The 15,283-nt window shown below is 32.3% G+C and overlaps 1 protein-coding gene across 1 annotated transcript in view; it reads right to left on the minus strand.

The window, feature by feature from the left end:
* Positions 1-15,283, minus strand: part of LOC127705357 (rab11 family-interacting protein 5-like) — a 33,784-nt gene that overhangs the window by 7,559 nt on the left and 10,942 nt on the right. Inside the window, exons 6-9 of the mRNA XM_052209664.1 lie at positions 10,391-10,506; positions 5,028-5,085; positions 2,989-3,756; positions 1,989-2,149 (exon numbers count right to left, since the gene is read on the minus strand). Of these exons, the coding sequence (XP_052065624.1) occupies positions 1,989-2,149; positions 2,989-3,756; positions 5,028-5,085; positions 10,391-10,506 (1,103 nt within the window). The remainder of the gene's footprint in view (positions 1-1,988; positions 2,150-2,988; positions 3,757-5,027; positions 5,086-10,390; positions 10,507-15,283) is intronic.

A 15,283-nucleotide genomic window follows, 5' to 3' on the forward strand; every position in this document is an offset into this window, starting at 1 on the left:
ATTGACACTAATATAGGGGAGACAATCTCACTGATATTTCCTATGATTGACACTAATATAGGGGAGACAATCAATCTGTTATTGATTTTCACACAAGTCAACATGTTTAAAACATCATTGATAAACATGATAAATGTATGCAGTTGGTTTAATAGGTAGTGGCTGTCTTTAGTTTTATCTTATTAGACACGAGTGGGTTTTTTTTTTTGTTCTTTCGAAAATATGGTCTTGATAGCCAATCTTTAGTAGTATCTGTTAAATTCATTCACATCTTGTCTGTACTTTAGAGTTTGACATATGTTATAGACATATGTCTATTGTTGAAGATAGTACTTTGACCACTAGAAGTCTTTTGTTTCTTTACATATATCCATATCTCCTTTTATTGATAATTGTGAAATTGCATTTTTTATGCTTACTTTTTGTTTAGATCTAGTTAAGTCTGAATTCAAATTTTTTCCCATAAAATTGAGTATACAGTACTCCACCATAAGTATTCGTAAATACAACAACGACGGTTACGTCACGGAAGAGTAAACAAGTTTTTGCTGTCGTCTCCATGTCACAATCGGGATGACAATGAATCTATATATAGATTGTTCTGTAGAAAAACATGTGGTTGTCATGTGACATGTGCATGATGACGTCAGAGTGGTCTGCACTCACGTTGTAGCTAATGTAAACAAAATGGGTCGCAAGGGAAAAGAACTGACATCTGATCAGAAAAGTCGTCTCGCTGCATTAAATGATGCAGGTTACAGAAAAAGTGATATTGTCAAATTGACAGAATCAAACAGAGTACGTTTACAGTTTTTTGAAGAGGTATGAACATAGGGGTGATATAGAAAACATTCGGAGATCAGGCAGACCAAAATCCTTTCATGACCGGGACATGAGAAAACTTTCCCGTTGTGTGAAAAAACATCGCCGTAAATCTTTATCTGAAATTACTATTATTTTTAATGAGAGTATTGATCTACCTTTCTCAAAAAGAACTGTTCAACGTAAATTACATTCTGATGGGTTCCACAAGTGGTCAGTAAAGAAGAAAATTCGTATCCGTGAAGTCAACAAGAAAAAACGAGTGGCATATTGCAGAGGAAATTTACATAAAACTGTTAATGCACACTGGAGCAAAGTAATTTTCAGCGATGAGTGCAAGGTAGTCATTGGGCAGGATTCTCGTGTCAGTATCTGGAGAAAGGTCGGAGAAGAGTGGTTGACGGATTGTATTTGCCCTCCATCTCAGTGCAAGTATAGTTTAATGATCTGGGGATGTATTACTTACCATGGTGTCGGAACTATAACTGTTGTTGAAGGTAACATAAATGCCTTAAAATACATTGACATAATTGACAATAACGTGTGGCCAGTGGTTGTTCGTCATTTTCCAGATAATGACTACGTTTTTCAGGATGATAATGCCCCCGTCCATCGAGCCAGATCCGTTCAAGATTTTCGAAGGGAAACGGGTTTAAAAAGTATGAACTGGCCAGCTCAGAGTCCTGACCTCAATATTATTGAGAATTGTTGGTGGGTATTAAAAAGGGAACTGCAAAAACGAACTCAGAACATAAATAATACCAAAGACCTGGAACGTGAAATTCGTGACATATGGGACAATTTAACTGTAACTTACCTGAAATCGTTGTATAACAGCATTCCTAGGCGTAATGAGGAACAAAGGAAACATTACAAAGTATTAAGGTAGGATTTTTTTTATTTTGTTACTTGTTCAATAGTTCCAAGTTTTTTCATGTGTAGATTTACCTTGACTGGCGGCCATTTTGTTTTTACGAATACTTGTGGCGGACGACTGTAGTTGACAGGCTGTTTGCATAAAGCTTTTTATTCATTGTGAAATAGTACATTTTGATATTTATAAATGTTGATTGTGTACAATACTTTCATGTTGCACATTTGTATTATACTGCCTGTGCTTTATATTCAATAAAATACTTGATTTTGATTGGCTGAAACAAACTTACATCTTTAGTCATATGTCTATATACAGCTATAAGATCATTAGGTATTGACGACACCTCTCTGGCTTCTCTCATGAACTGTGGCCTCAGTGAATCTAATGTGTCTTCCAGTGAGTTCTGACGTCGTGGATAATCCAAACCCTGTACTGTATACCTTCTGTTACCTACACAATGATACATGGGAAGTTTGTTTATATACCTCCTACAAACTTTATATCAATCATGGATATATTTTTTATCATACAATCAGCCCTTTCACTATACAAAAAAGGTGTACAAATAATATTATGTTATAATCACACAGTATACAAATATAATCTACTGGTATCATGCTGCCATTATCAGTAAAAAGCATAATTCAATGACCTATTGGCAGTCAGCATCCAAGAAATGTTCATTTAAAAAAAGAGTGATTCTTTCATGTTCTTTCAGGTATTGCACAGGTTTAGTTGGTTTTGGTAAATAAATCACAAACTTTGATATTCTTTTTTCCACTACTTGAGGCTATAATGATACATAACAAGTGAAGCTGCGAGCTACTGCTCACTGATGATACCCCCACCTCAACTGGATAATTTTAATAGTGTAAAAATATGTAAGTGTTCGGTAAACAGGAAGTTGTTGAGTGATGAATCTGAAAACGGGTCACACGATATAGCTGACTTATATAAACCCTGAAACCAAATTTCAGAAATCCATATGATGTAGTTCCTGAGAAAGAAAATATTCATGGGACGGTCGGACAAACGGACAGATGGACGGACGGACAGACAGAGGTAAAACAGTATACCTCCACCTTTTTAAATAGTTGTGTTATTGGCCATGATATATCACATTACCTTAATTCTATATTAAAACCCAATTCTAATATTTCCAATATAATGAGCAAAGGAACATTAAACAGAATGATACAGCTAAGTAAAACATTAATAATGTTTACACTTAATAAAACTGTACTCTGTAAAATTCCCAGTCAAACGTATAAATGTTTTGATTTGCTTACCCATGCCTCTTGATCTTTCTTTCTTACTTCTCCGTCGTACATTACCATTGGTTGTTGGTTCTAGTTTATCAGGTGACAGACCAAAGGAAAAGTTTTCTTCTGGAGCGATTTTCTTCTTCGAACGACTGACCGATTCCTTTCTGTCCTCACCATTTATGTCTGTGTGAGATAACTTTTCGCTACTTGGCACTTCATTATGGTAAACTGGATCTCCACTCGTCTCTGGAAATGATGTCTCCTTAAATTCGTTGTCGTTACTGATACTTGTGTGACTAGAATTGATAGTGGCAATACCAGATTCAGGTGACAGATTATTTAAGTGACTAGATGAAGATTGTTGTTCTTCTAATTGTTCTAATTTAGGATCTGAAGGAAGTTTGCATTCTCCAACTGAATCAGATTTTCGTTTTACCGCTGGGAAATTAATATCAATGCTTCCTTCTGATTCTGAGTCACATGACTCTTGAATAGGTGCTGTGTATTCTTTTGCAGATTTGACTTTATTACTTTTCGGTTCCTCAATTGATTCAGAAGAATCTGACAGATGACCGCCTGTATTCATTGTTTTAAAAACTTCACTTTCTTTTCTAAAAATAGATTCTAAGTAACCTGGCTGTGATGACACAGCAGAATCAAGGTCATCCATTGATCTTCGACCCTGACCATATCGTTTACCCTTTGGATGTGGCAATGTTTGTGTGCCAAGGTATGAAGCTGGCAGTGACTGTCTGTTTCCAGGCTGGTTATATATCCTAATGTTGTCTGGACCTGGTAAAAGAAAACATAGAAACATTAGCTAAATATATCAAGGCTAGTTATATACCATATAAACATTGTCAATACCTAGTCAAATTTAACACATTAATATGTGTAAAAAATTTAATTTTTGATTGACAAATAGAAATATATTGACTGCTTCATTCCAATAGAATACAGATATACCTGTCGTTACCAAATACCTGTCTATTCTGAACACATACTAGAAAATATGAGGGATATTGTCACTGTTTCCTGACATATACCCAACATCTCCTTTTATACATATTTATTAACCTAACATTTTTAATCTCAACACCTATCTCAATATTTTTAAAAATCATCAGTTTACAAGAGTTTTATTTAGACATGCTCCACAGTAATAATGGTGCTGAATAGAGAATAAAAGAAGAATGTGTCTGAGGACACAAATGCCCCCGATCAAGCTACAAACAGAAGAACGGATGGGCGAACGGTCAAGGGTAACACTTAATGCCCGACGCCTACGGCGAGGGCATAAAAACTGTTTCCAACAACAGTTGTTGATATAACATAAAACACCCCATACTTTAGTCCTCTGATTTTCAATCCAACAAACAACTCAATCAATACTGCACCTTCTATGTGCATGGTAAAGCTATGTTTTTTTGTTTGGAAAAAGATCTAAAAGGAAAATATTGTTGTTTGGCATATAGCACTGATAATCTTTTTGGAAAAATAGTTTGAATTCTTTGTATCAACTATGTCAACAAAATGCTATACATGATCTGTCATATATTTAATTCTGTTCATCTAGTAAATATCTTCCAGTACAGTTAAATCTCCTGTAACATGTTATTAATGAGGAACAATTAGTAACAAAACACGGTACTGACCTTTGTCCATTTCTCCAGATCTACGTAATAGTAACAAAACAGGGTACTGACCTTTGTCCATTTCCCCAGATCTACGTAATAGTAACAAAACACGGTATTGACCTTTGTCCACTTCCCCAGATCTACGTAACAGTAACAAAACATGGTACTGACCTTTGTCCATTTCCCCAGATCTACGTAATAGTAACAAAACACGGTACTGACCTTTGTCCATTTCCCCAGACCTATGTAATAGTAAGAAAACACGGTACTGACCTTTGTCCATTTCCCCAGATCTACGTAATAGTAACAAAACACGGTACTGACCTTTGTCCATTTCCCCAGATCTACGTAATAGTAACAAAACATGGTACTGACCTTTGTCCATTTCCCCAGATCTACGTAATAGTAACAAAACACGGTACTGACCTTTGTCCATTTCCCCAGATCTACGTAATGACATACTACAAGCTCTTAATCGTTCATTCTGAAACAGACATTATATATCTTAATATCCATTGATACACTAAAATGTGTTATAAAAATCTGTCATATTGTTTCATAATTATTTTAGATATGAATAATGTTCACATTTTTAACAATTTATACATAGACAGGTTTTTCATGCAAAGAAATTAACATATACAAAGTGATCCTAGTGCTGAAACGTAAAAATGGATTATCTACAATTTTTTTCAACATCTTTTTACATTAATAAGAAACATTTATGGCAAAGTCAGAAGACAGATTTAGATAAGGATGCTTGAAAATTTCACACAAAAGTAAAGTAAGTAAAGAAGTAAGATAACAGCTAACACATGCACCATTCACAGATATACAAAGAATATACAGAAAAGCTAAGGCCTTTTATTTCATATTTTCATTGGACGAGATTAACCAAAAAATGTTCGCTAATAATTTTCAAATTACAGTAAAACCTGCAAACCTGAACTGTTGTGTTAGAAATTGTAGTGAATATTGTTTAGTAGCTTTACCTGCTTAAACTGAACACTTGTCTTCTTGAAATGTTTTTTTCTTTCTTTGTAAGAATGAATACAGAACACCAAAATTAACAAAAAATAAAGTTTTGTCTGCTTTTCTATGCAAAACTACCATGCAAAAAAATAAAATTAATAGCAAGAAAATAAAATACTCATTTTTTTCACAAATTTAAAGGGAATGTATGGGAAAAAAATAACTTAAAATTTTTTAAAAGTCATGAAGGAATATGGGAATTGTAAAAATATCTTGAAAGATGGTTAATGTAAGTAATATTGAATTGTCAAAATAAAAAAACATCCTTAGCAATATGATTCTCATTCCAACCCAGAAAAATATATTAAGAAAAATGAAAAAAACTGCAATGTTTAATTTCTTATTCCTACCAAATGTATATTTTTACAATACAAACTTTTAAAAACAGTTAATAGATTAATTACTCAAATTACTTAAATTGATTTTGTCTTCTAGTTTGGTGTCATCACATTTTGTCCAGCCTCTTTTCTTGTAGAAATAAAGCTTATAATCATAACAAGAGTTCACATGCCGAAATGTCTCACCTGCTTTACTGACCATTGATTTTATATTGAAAGTCTTAAAGATAAAGGTTTTACTACAAGTATCACATAAACTTAACATTTTTAAAGATCCATGACAATGAGGTCAAGGTCAGATAAATCCTGTAAGACAGACATGTACACCTTACAATTATTCCATACACCAAATATAGTTGACCTATGGCTTATGGTAAATGAAAAACAGACCAAAACACAAAAACTTAATATTGACCAATGAACCATGAAAATGAGTTCAAGTTCAGATGAAACCTGCCAGACTGACATGTATCCATTACAATCATTCCATACACCTCATATAGTTGACCTACTGCTTATAGTATCTGAGAAACGGACCTAATCAGGTAACTTTTACCTTGATCACTAATTCATGAAGTGAGGTCGAGGTCAGATGAACCCTGTCTGATGGACATGCAGACATTGCAAGGAACCCATATACCAAATATAGTTATATTATTACTCATAATAACAAGCAGTCACTAAATCATAAAAATGAGGTCAAGGACAGTGGACTTATGACAGACGGAAACTTCGTAACATCAGGTATCTGCATACAAGGTATGAAGCATCCAGGGTCAATCTTCTGAACTATAAAGCTTTATAGAAATAGTTTACGCCAGGGCCGCCGTATAGTAATCCTAATGTCTCGCATACTGCGACTTTTGTAGCAGGCAAGACGAAAATCAAGAACGAATGTAACTTTTTATATCAGTACTTTGAACTAAATATTTTGACTTCTACAAAAGATATCAAAATTTTAAGAAAATACCCCAAAAAAAAGGCATTGGTCAGGCCTAAACTTTCAAGGACAGTTTGGATGAGAATCTACACTTACATTTTATTTGGTTCTTTAATTTGCAATAGTATTTATTCTGTCATGCAAGTATAACATTCACCCTTTTCAAACTAATAATATGCATATTTTTTTTAAATATCAAGAAATTAAATCCTTCTTACGTTCATTAAGTAAAACTGAATGTGTGGTACTTTTCCATTTTACTTTCATGTTATAGTACTGCACCAATATTTGAAATTATCCAATATTAAGCTGCTGAAAACTTGAAGAAAAAATCTCAACCACCTATTGGTTAGTAATATATTGTTGTAGTTAAATCAAAGGACAAATTAGGAAGCCAATATTTCACACCAGGGAGTGAAAAGGAATGGCGACAGTGGCTATTCTACTAACCGCCTCTGGTTCATCCCAAATTGGTAGATTTATATCAAGGGCTGAAAAACTGGCCGCGTTTCCTTTAGATAATGCTGCACCCTGTTGATTTTCTGGTGAATTTTGATTGGATTGTGATTCAGCCTGGACAAATGATTATATTATGTTAAACATAAGCATTAGATACAAAGCACATAGTCATTCAAATATTCACATAAACACATATTATGGTAATGCCATGTTTTTTCCAAATCCAAAATATTTAATGACAATGACAGCCTATCAGATTTTATTTTTCTATTTTAAAAAACAAATAAAATAAAGGGACAATCAAAATACTTGATCAATATTTTTCTATATTGAAATCGAAAGAATGTGGCATTCAATAGTGCTATACATGATTACATTAAATTACAATTTTTCAATATACAAGATAGTACTAAGCTACATTAAATTTGAAGAGTGAATGTACATGAACTTTAACCCGTGAATACAATAATTATAGTGTTGACAGTGATAGATGGACATACTGTGGATTCATTATTATTCGTTGAATACCAATTTTCGTGGTTTTCGTGGATACAGGTGAACCACGAATTTAAATATTCAACGAATTACAAATTTTCTATCAGGTTGTATGCAGAATATGGTAAAACCACGAAATTAAATATCCACGAAAAGGCAAGTTTTCCGTAATCCACGAAAATTGGTACCCACGAAAATAAATGAATCCACAGTAAATGATTCTTTCAACTTTGCACAAGCAAATTTTCATCACATGAATTTCTTCCCTTTCCAATTAAACAAGTAATCAGAATTAAAACAATGCTAAAAATAGTGAAGTTACTGATACCTTTAATTTATAATCAAGATAATGAAAAACAGCCAAGGAAGTGTTATGAATATAACTGCTGATCATACATTTTAAAACCTCCACCTAGTTTTTTTAATAAGCTGTACATGGGTTTAACACAACTTGTAGATTTACCATTTTAACTGATGGGATATTCTGGACTGAATATGGAACTCGATGGGAAAAGGTTAATATAGGCAAAAGGCAATATTCCAAATAAAATTTGATGCTGTGTTTTGGTTAAGTGGCATAAACAAATTCTGCATCTATCATATAAACAATGTACATGCACTCTACAGGAATGTTATCATGGGATATGTGAGTTCTAACATATAAATAAACATTTTAATTGGTAGATATATAAGGTGTAGAGAATAGGCGTATAAATAAAGATAAATTATGTTTTGTTTAATGTTGTTCCAGAAATGAATGTATAAAAATGTTTGTGAGCTTTTTATTTAATCTAACCATACATGAAATGTCATGATTGTCATCTGATTATTTTCATCATTTTTTTTATCACAACCACAATTCATCAAATCTTATGTCTTTCAGTTCCTCTCCACATTATTAATTTCTGGAAGTTCTGATATGCCTCTCCCCAAAAATATAATAATTTCTGGAAGTTCTGATGTGCCCCTCCCCAAAAATAATTTCTGGAAGAAACCCTCAATGGATACATAATTAATCATGACACAAGATCTAGATTATATCTGAAGTTAAATATAAAATTAAAACACCAATATTACGAGATAGAAAAATATATCAAATTATTCCATTTCCATCAGTAACAGAAAAAAGGAAAGTTTAAATGAAAAAAAATCTTACAAGAAAGGCTGGCTTAGCTTTTTTAAAAGAGATATTAAATTTAATTTAATCCAAAATGTAAACTTTGATAAGAGAATCATGCATATAACTGAATATATTTATATATGATCTTCATTTTTCTTGTCATGCATGGGTCATACCATATCATCTTTAACATCATCTTTATAAACCTTATCCTCCTAAACAGATCAGTATGACTATTAGCTCTATGTCCATACATTAGTAGAATGAATGTAATTTGGGAAAGCATCAAATTTTGATTTGAAATACCATAATTTGATTTACAGGGTTAATAACAATTTTTTTGTTTTTCACAGTAATTGTTTCAGCCACAACTTTATATTAAGGACACTCGATTGCAATGGAAAACTTATCATATTTATAAACAGGTGTGTTTTATAAAGGTGTACATGAAAGTGACTTTACCATTTATATTTTGTACCATCAAAATGACTTCCGGTTTGACTGTACATGGTGTACTTATTTATCAATAGAAACTTAGTCTATAGAATATTTAAATACCATTGCTAAGTGTTACATTAAGATGTCTTCAAATGTTCTGACCATTCTGCACATTTGAAGACATCTAGTTGCAGATATAGTATTAACTCAGGGGTCTAAATCAGTGTGGGTCTGAGGTTTAGTACTGGTCTTTTCTGGTAGGGGACTTTTCATTTTTGAATTATAAAAGTAAAAGATCTACAATTAGGCTTTATACAGAACTTTGACTTTCTTAAAAAGGACTCTTCAATTGAAAATTCTAATGGTCCTGGCCCTTTCATTATTTAAAGCAAAATTTAAAACCTTTTAGATCTCTTTTGTAAGCATAAATTTACAATATAATTTGTTTATATATTCATAAACATATGGGAGGTTAATAATACACTTTCCTGCACAAAACTGTTATATTTTATAGGACAACTTTTCAGTACAGAATATCCTTTCTATTAAAGGTCACTAGCCATGTCTATATTACATATTAAGAATGTTTAGATTTTACATTAGTGGCATTTAGAACAATATTCAACCTATATATTTGTGTGTGTGTGTGTCAAATTAAATATGTTTAGGTCTATACCTTTTCATTACATGAAATCCATTTACCTTTCGCACAAATTAAATATGTTTAGGTCTATACCTTTTCATTACATGAAATCCATTTACCTTTCGAACATTGGCAATCTCGAAGAAAATTTAATTCTTTTTTACGTCAAATAGGTGTGTTACCTTTCAAAACTTATGTGTGTGTATTTTTCTTGAGTGAAAGAAATCAAAACAGATAGACTGGTATTAAAAAATTAGTCACAAACTAACAAATGTTAATTAAAATGTGCACTAAACTCTAAATTACATTTCCTTTGTATCTCACCTGAATAGCACTAGTTGTTTGGAAAGCTGATGGGTCTTTAGCAGGTGGGGTGGAGAAATGGGGGTCTCTCAGTGACTTACTTCTAACAAACTTAAATTTATCTCCAACCTTTTGTCCTGAAATTACAATTTGTATGTAAATGTGAGATAAACATTTCTATCATTCTCCCTGAAATTTATCTCCAACCTTTTGTCCTGAAATTATAATCTATATGTAAATGTGAGATAAGCATTCTCCTTGAAATTTATCTCCAACCTTTTGTCCTGAAATTATAATTTATATGTAAATATGAGATAAGCATTTCTAGCATTCTCCCTGAAATTTATCTCCAACCTTTTGTCCTGAAATTATTATTTATATGTAAATGTGAGATAAGCATTTCTAGCATTCTCCCTGAAATTTATCTCCAACCTTTTGTCCTGAAATTATAATCTATATGTAAATGTGAGATAAGCATTTCTATCATTCTCCCTGAAATTTATCTCCAACCATATGTCCTGAAAGTATCATATATAACATGTATAAATAAATGAGAGACAAACATTTCTAGCATTCTCACTGAATTTTATTCCCAACTTAAGGTTATGGCAGCAAAAAAGATTCCATATTAGGAAAGGACTGACAAGTAACGAAGTCATATATATATACTTACATATTTTATTTAACCTTCAAATACCCTACAAACACTTTCATCCCATTGACTTTTTACAATGAAAGAATCTCTAGCATTACAAGTATAAGATAAGGAGATGTGGCATGTCTAGTGAGCAAGCTCAGACACCCAAAGCCCCTCATAAAGGAAAAAAAATTTCTAGTGCACTGATGGTATAGTTAATTTCAGGCAAGATTCTTTTCTGTCATGATTTAATAGAGTACTATTACACCAATAAGAGTTACAATCTATAAGAAGTGATAGTGATGTATCTTTAAAAGCCTCCCTCCCCAAAAAATGATCCCCCTATTTAAAAATTTTATGATTATTAGAGGCAGAAGGCTATTAAAATTTTGCACAGTTGTTCAGCATATTCTGTTTTGGTGAAAATAACACAATTTGTTTTTGAAAACACTTAGTTTTTGTTTAAAAAATTACAAATTTTGAAAAAAAGTTTTTGTAAATGCAAAAACTCCAAAAGATTGACATTTTGCACAATTGTTGTGCATTTTATGTAGATGTTCATGTAGTTTTTGATGAAAATTGGCCCATTGATTTTGGAAATCTTAATTTTTATGTATAAAAAATCACAAAGTATCAAAAACATATCATGGTGCTAGGATTTAAATCAAAACTAATTTGCTTGTATAATATTCTATTCAAAATAAATTAACTGGTGTCAAAAATTGATTTCTGTGAAGATTTGGTGGTAAAATGGTGGTTAGTTTTCGTTAAAAAAATCATATTTTGAGAGATACTTCCTTCTGTGATAGTATTGCAATGAAAACTGATGTATATATATATAGATCTATAATATGTTATTCCAAATTGATTCCAATATCAAATTTGCAGTAAAAACCTACTTTTGTTCAAAAATTATATCAAATTTTGAGAAGCATCTGTTTAACCTAGATTGCAACAAAAATTGATATCTAGGTAAAACATCCTTTTCTTAATTGATTCCAAGTGTCAATTTTAGAGTAAAAACTTGGTATTTGTAAAAAATCAAAGATTTTGAGAAACCTCTTTTTGTAGCTAGGATTTCAATGCAAATTTACAGATAGGTATAAGATGCTATTCCTAATTGATTCCCTGTGTCAATAATTATCCTTTGACCACGTTATAAAAATGATACATAAAAGAATGATAGCCAACTCAGATTTTATGAAACTTTAAACATATCCTGATGTTTTCCTAGTGTCAAAATTTATGAAACTTGAAAGCCTATTTAGTATTAAATGTACTGCTTTGTTTGTATAAGAATTGTTTTTATTTTGTGTATGTGCCTCACACTTTGTTTGTATAAGAATTGTTTTTTGTGTATGTGCCTCACACTTTGTTTGTATAGGAATTGTTTTTTGTGTATGTGCATCAAACTTTGTTTGTATAAGATTTTAGTGTAAGTGCCTCACACTTTGTTTAGTATTAAATGTACTGCTTTGTTTGTATAAGAATTTTTTTTTGTGTATGTGCCTCACACTTTGTTTGTATAAGAATTGGGGTTTTTTTTGTGTATGTGCATCACACTTTGTTTGTATAAGAATTATTTTTTTGTGTAAGTGCCTCACACTTTGTTTGTATAAGAATTGTTTTTTAGTGTATGTGCCTCACACTTTCTTTGTATAAGAATTGTTTTTTTGTGTATGTGCCTCACACTTTGTTTGTATAAGAATTGTTTTTTAGTGCATGTGCCTCACACTTTGTTTGCATAAGAATTGTTTTTTTGTGTATGTGCCTCACACTTTGTTTGTATAAGAATTGTTTTTTAGTGTATGTGCCTCACACTTTGTTTGTATAAGAATTGTTTTTTGTGTATGTGCCTCACACAAAATTGTTCAAACAGGACCCTAACAGACATTGTCAGTTTTCTAGTTATTATCTATCTATGTCCAGTGGTAAATATTTCATGTGTATTAAGGGCAATGTCAGAAAGTAATCTTATATCTCTTAAACAAGACCCTTATAAGAGAACAGTGTTTTCCATTCGGCATTTAAGTCGGGTGTGCCGACCACCTTCTTTTGAAAGCCGACCACCTTTCCATTTTAGGAGGTGGTCAGCTTTTTTTTTCAAATTCCGGATTTTTTTTGGTTCCGCACCGTAAAAATTTAAATACTAATCGCGCCTCGCTGATGGCCCAAGACCACAATTAATGATCCCGCTTTTCGTTGTCCACGAATATAGTTCCTTTTAATAAGAGTGTATTTTTTCTTAATTTTTTTTCTTTCCCTTCCTCACTCATTTCTTAGTTTTTTTTGGGTGGAAATAAAAGAAGAGAGGTGAAATAAACTTTTGGATGTTGTATTTTAACTGATTTTGATATGGAAAGAGTGATTAGGCCTGGTGCAAAAAGGTGATATTTACAGTTTTCGGAACATCTCTTGACTTGTCCATAGGGGTATGGATGTGTATTTCCTAAATTTGTAAGAGTCATTGGTTCAATCTTTCTGAATTTTGGATATATTTTTGGACTAGTACTATACATTACACACACAAAAGATTTGACAAAAATGCATGGTGCAATTTTTTTAATGAAACAAAACGTTATAAAGAACTAATAGGGGAATTTAATTGTGGTCTGTGGCCTGATTGTTTTCATTGACAAAAATGGCGGATCGTCAAATTTCAATGTTTTCTTTTATTAATCGGGGGAAGAGAAAGGCAGATGACGATGGTGATAAGGAAAATTCTAGGCCAAATAAGTCAACTTAAACGGATAGTTGTATTGAAATTGTTGAAATGGAAAAAAAAAGTATCAAATCAACGGAAAAGGCACACAAGTGATCGCGAAGATAAACAGGTTGGGAACAATCCCCCAAATGAGGGATATCCCTTAAATGAGGGACTGTCTCTCTGGTAAGAGGTTATGTTAATTCTGTTGAAAAAAAGAAAAGAGAAAAACTTAGATTTTTTAACTTTTAAAAAAGGGGGAAAAATCGTTATATTCGGACCAACTTTTCTAAAAGAAGGTCCCATTATTTTTAATGATAAAGAAGATATAAGTCCAGGAATATTACAAAATTCTTGGACATGTTTTGACCATATAATACCAAATAGATGTATAGTTCTTTGGAAAAATTTTCTGTAAATAAAATAAATATGTGCTCATTTGTATCTTGTTAAATGTACCCCTCATAAAAGAGATAGTCATTACATTGAGAGGTTACCCCTCATTTGATAAATGTGAACAGGACTTTAAATGGTTAATCATCACAGAAGGAGGATATTACTGCTCTGTGTTCCAAAAATACAGCACTAAAGCGAGGAACAGGGTAGAAACTTTGATCGATAAACTATGCATATGCAGGAGGAGGGAGTCCTACAAAAGCCATATCTGCTATCCGAGATCCGCAAAACTAATTTGTCAAATAAATGGCTAGCAGTAATAGCAGAAGAACAGTTCAATTTTATTAAATGTGAATACCATACTAATCTTTCTTTTTGTGACCCCCTCCAACAGTAAAAAACCCCGGTTTGGAAATGTTGAAAAAAAAACAACACCCGGTTGCAAGTGATTTTTTCAAAACACCCACCTTACCTTAGTGAAAAATGGAGAACACTGGAGAAAATACTTTAAATTATTGGTTTTTTATTAACCATCTACTATGAAGAAAATCTGGCTAAAATAAATGTATGTGTTATATTTGTTCAATCAAAAACCGTTGAGATGTTCATTGCTCCCAGATATGTTAATTCTAAGCTTGTATCAAAAATCAAGATTAAAATTACCCCTCCATAAAGAAATGGACGTTAAAAATTAAAAACAAGTTTTCAATTGTTTGCACCTGTCCTAAGTCAGGAATCTGATGTTCATTAGTTATCGTTTGTTGATGTGGTTCATAAGTGTTTCTTGTTTCTCGTTTTTTATATAGATTAGACCGTTAGCTTGCTGTTCAGTGTGAGCCAAGGCTCTGTGTTGAAGACCGTACGGTGACCTATAATGGTTTACTTTTATAAATTTTAACTTTAATGGAGAGTTGTCTCATTGGCACTCATACCACATCTTCTTATATCTATTAACTGAGAGCTACAATAAATGCTCACTAATGATACCAAAGCTATAAGTATTGGTACAACATGAAGTTGAAGAGCAATGTATGTGAAAACACATCAAACAGTATAACATGCTCACAGCAAAGATGAAACCAAAGTTCTCTTGTTGTACTGTTACACCACTGTCCCATGTTAGGGGGAGGATTTGGCACCAGCAAACATGATTAACCCAGCCATATTCTATATGTGC

The sequence above is a fragment of the Mytilus californianus genome, unplaced genomic scaffold, assembly GCF_021869535.1.
Source record: "Mytilus californianus isolate M0D057914Y unplaced genomic scaffold, xbMytCali1.0.p SCAF_6, whole genome shotgun sequence".
NCBI classification, from domain to species: domain Eukaryota; kingdom Metazoa; phylum Mollusca; class Bivalvia; order Mytilida; family Mytilidae; genus Mytilus; species Mytilus californianus.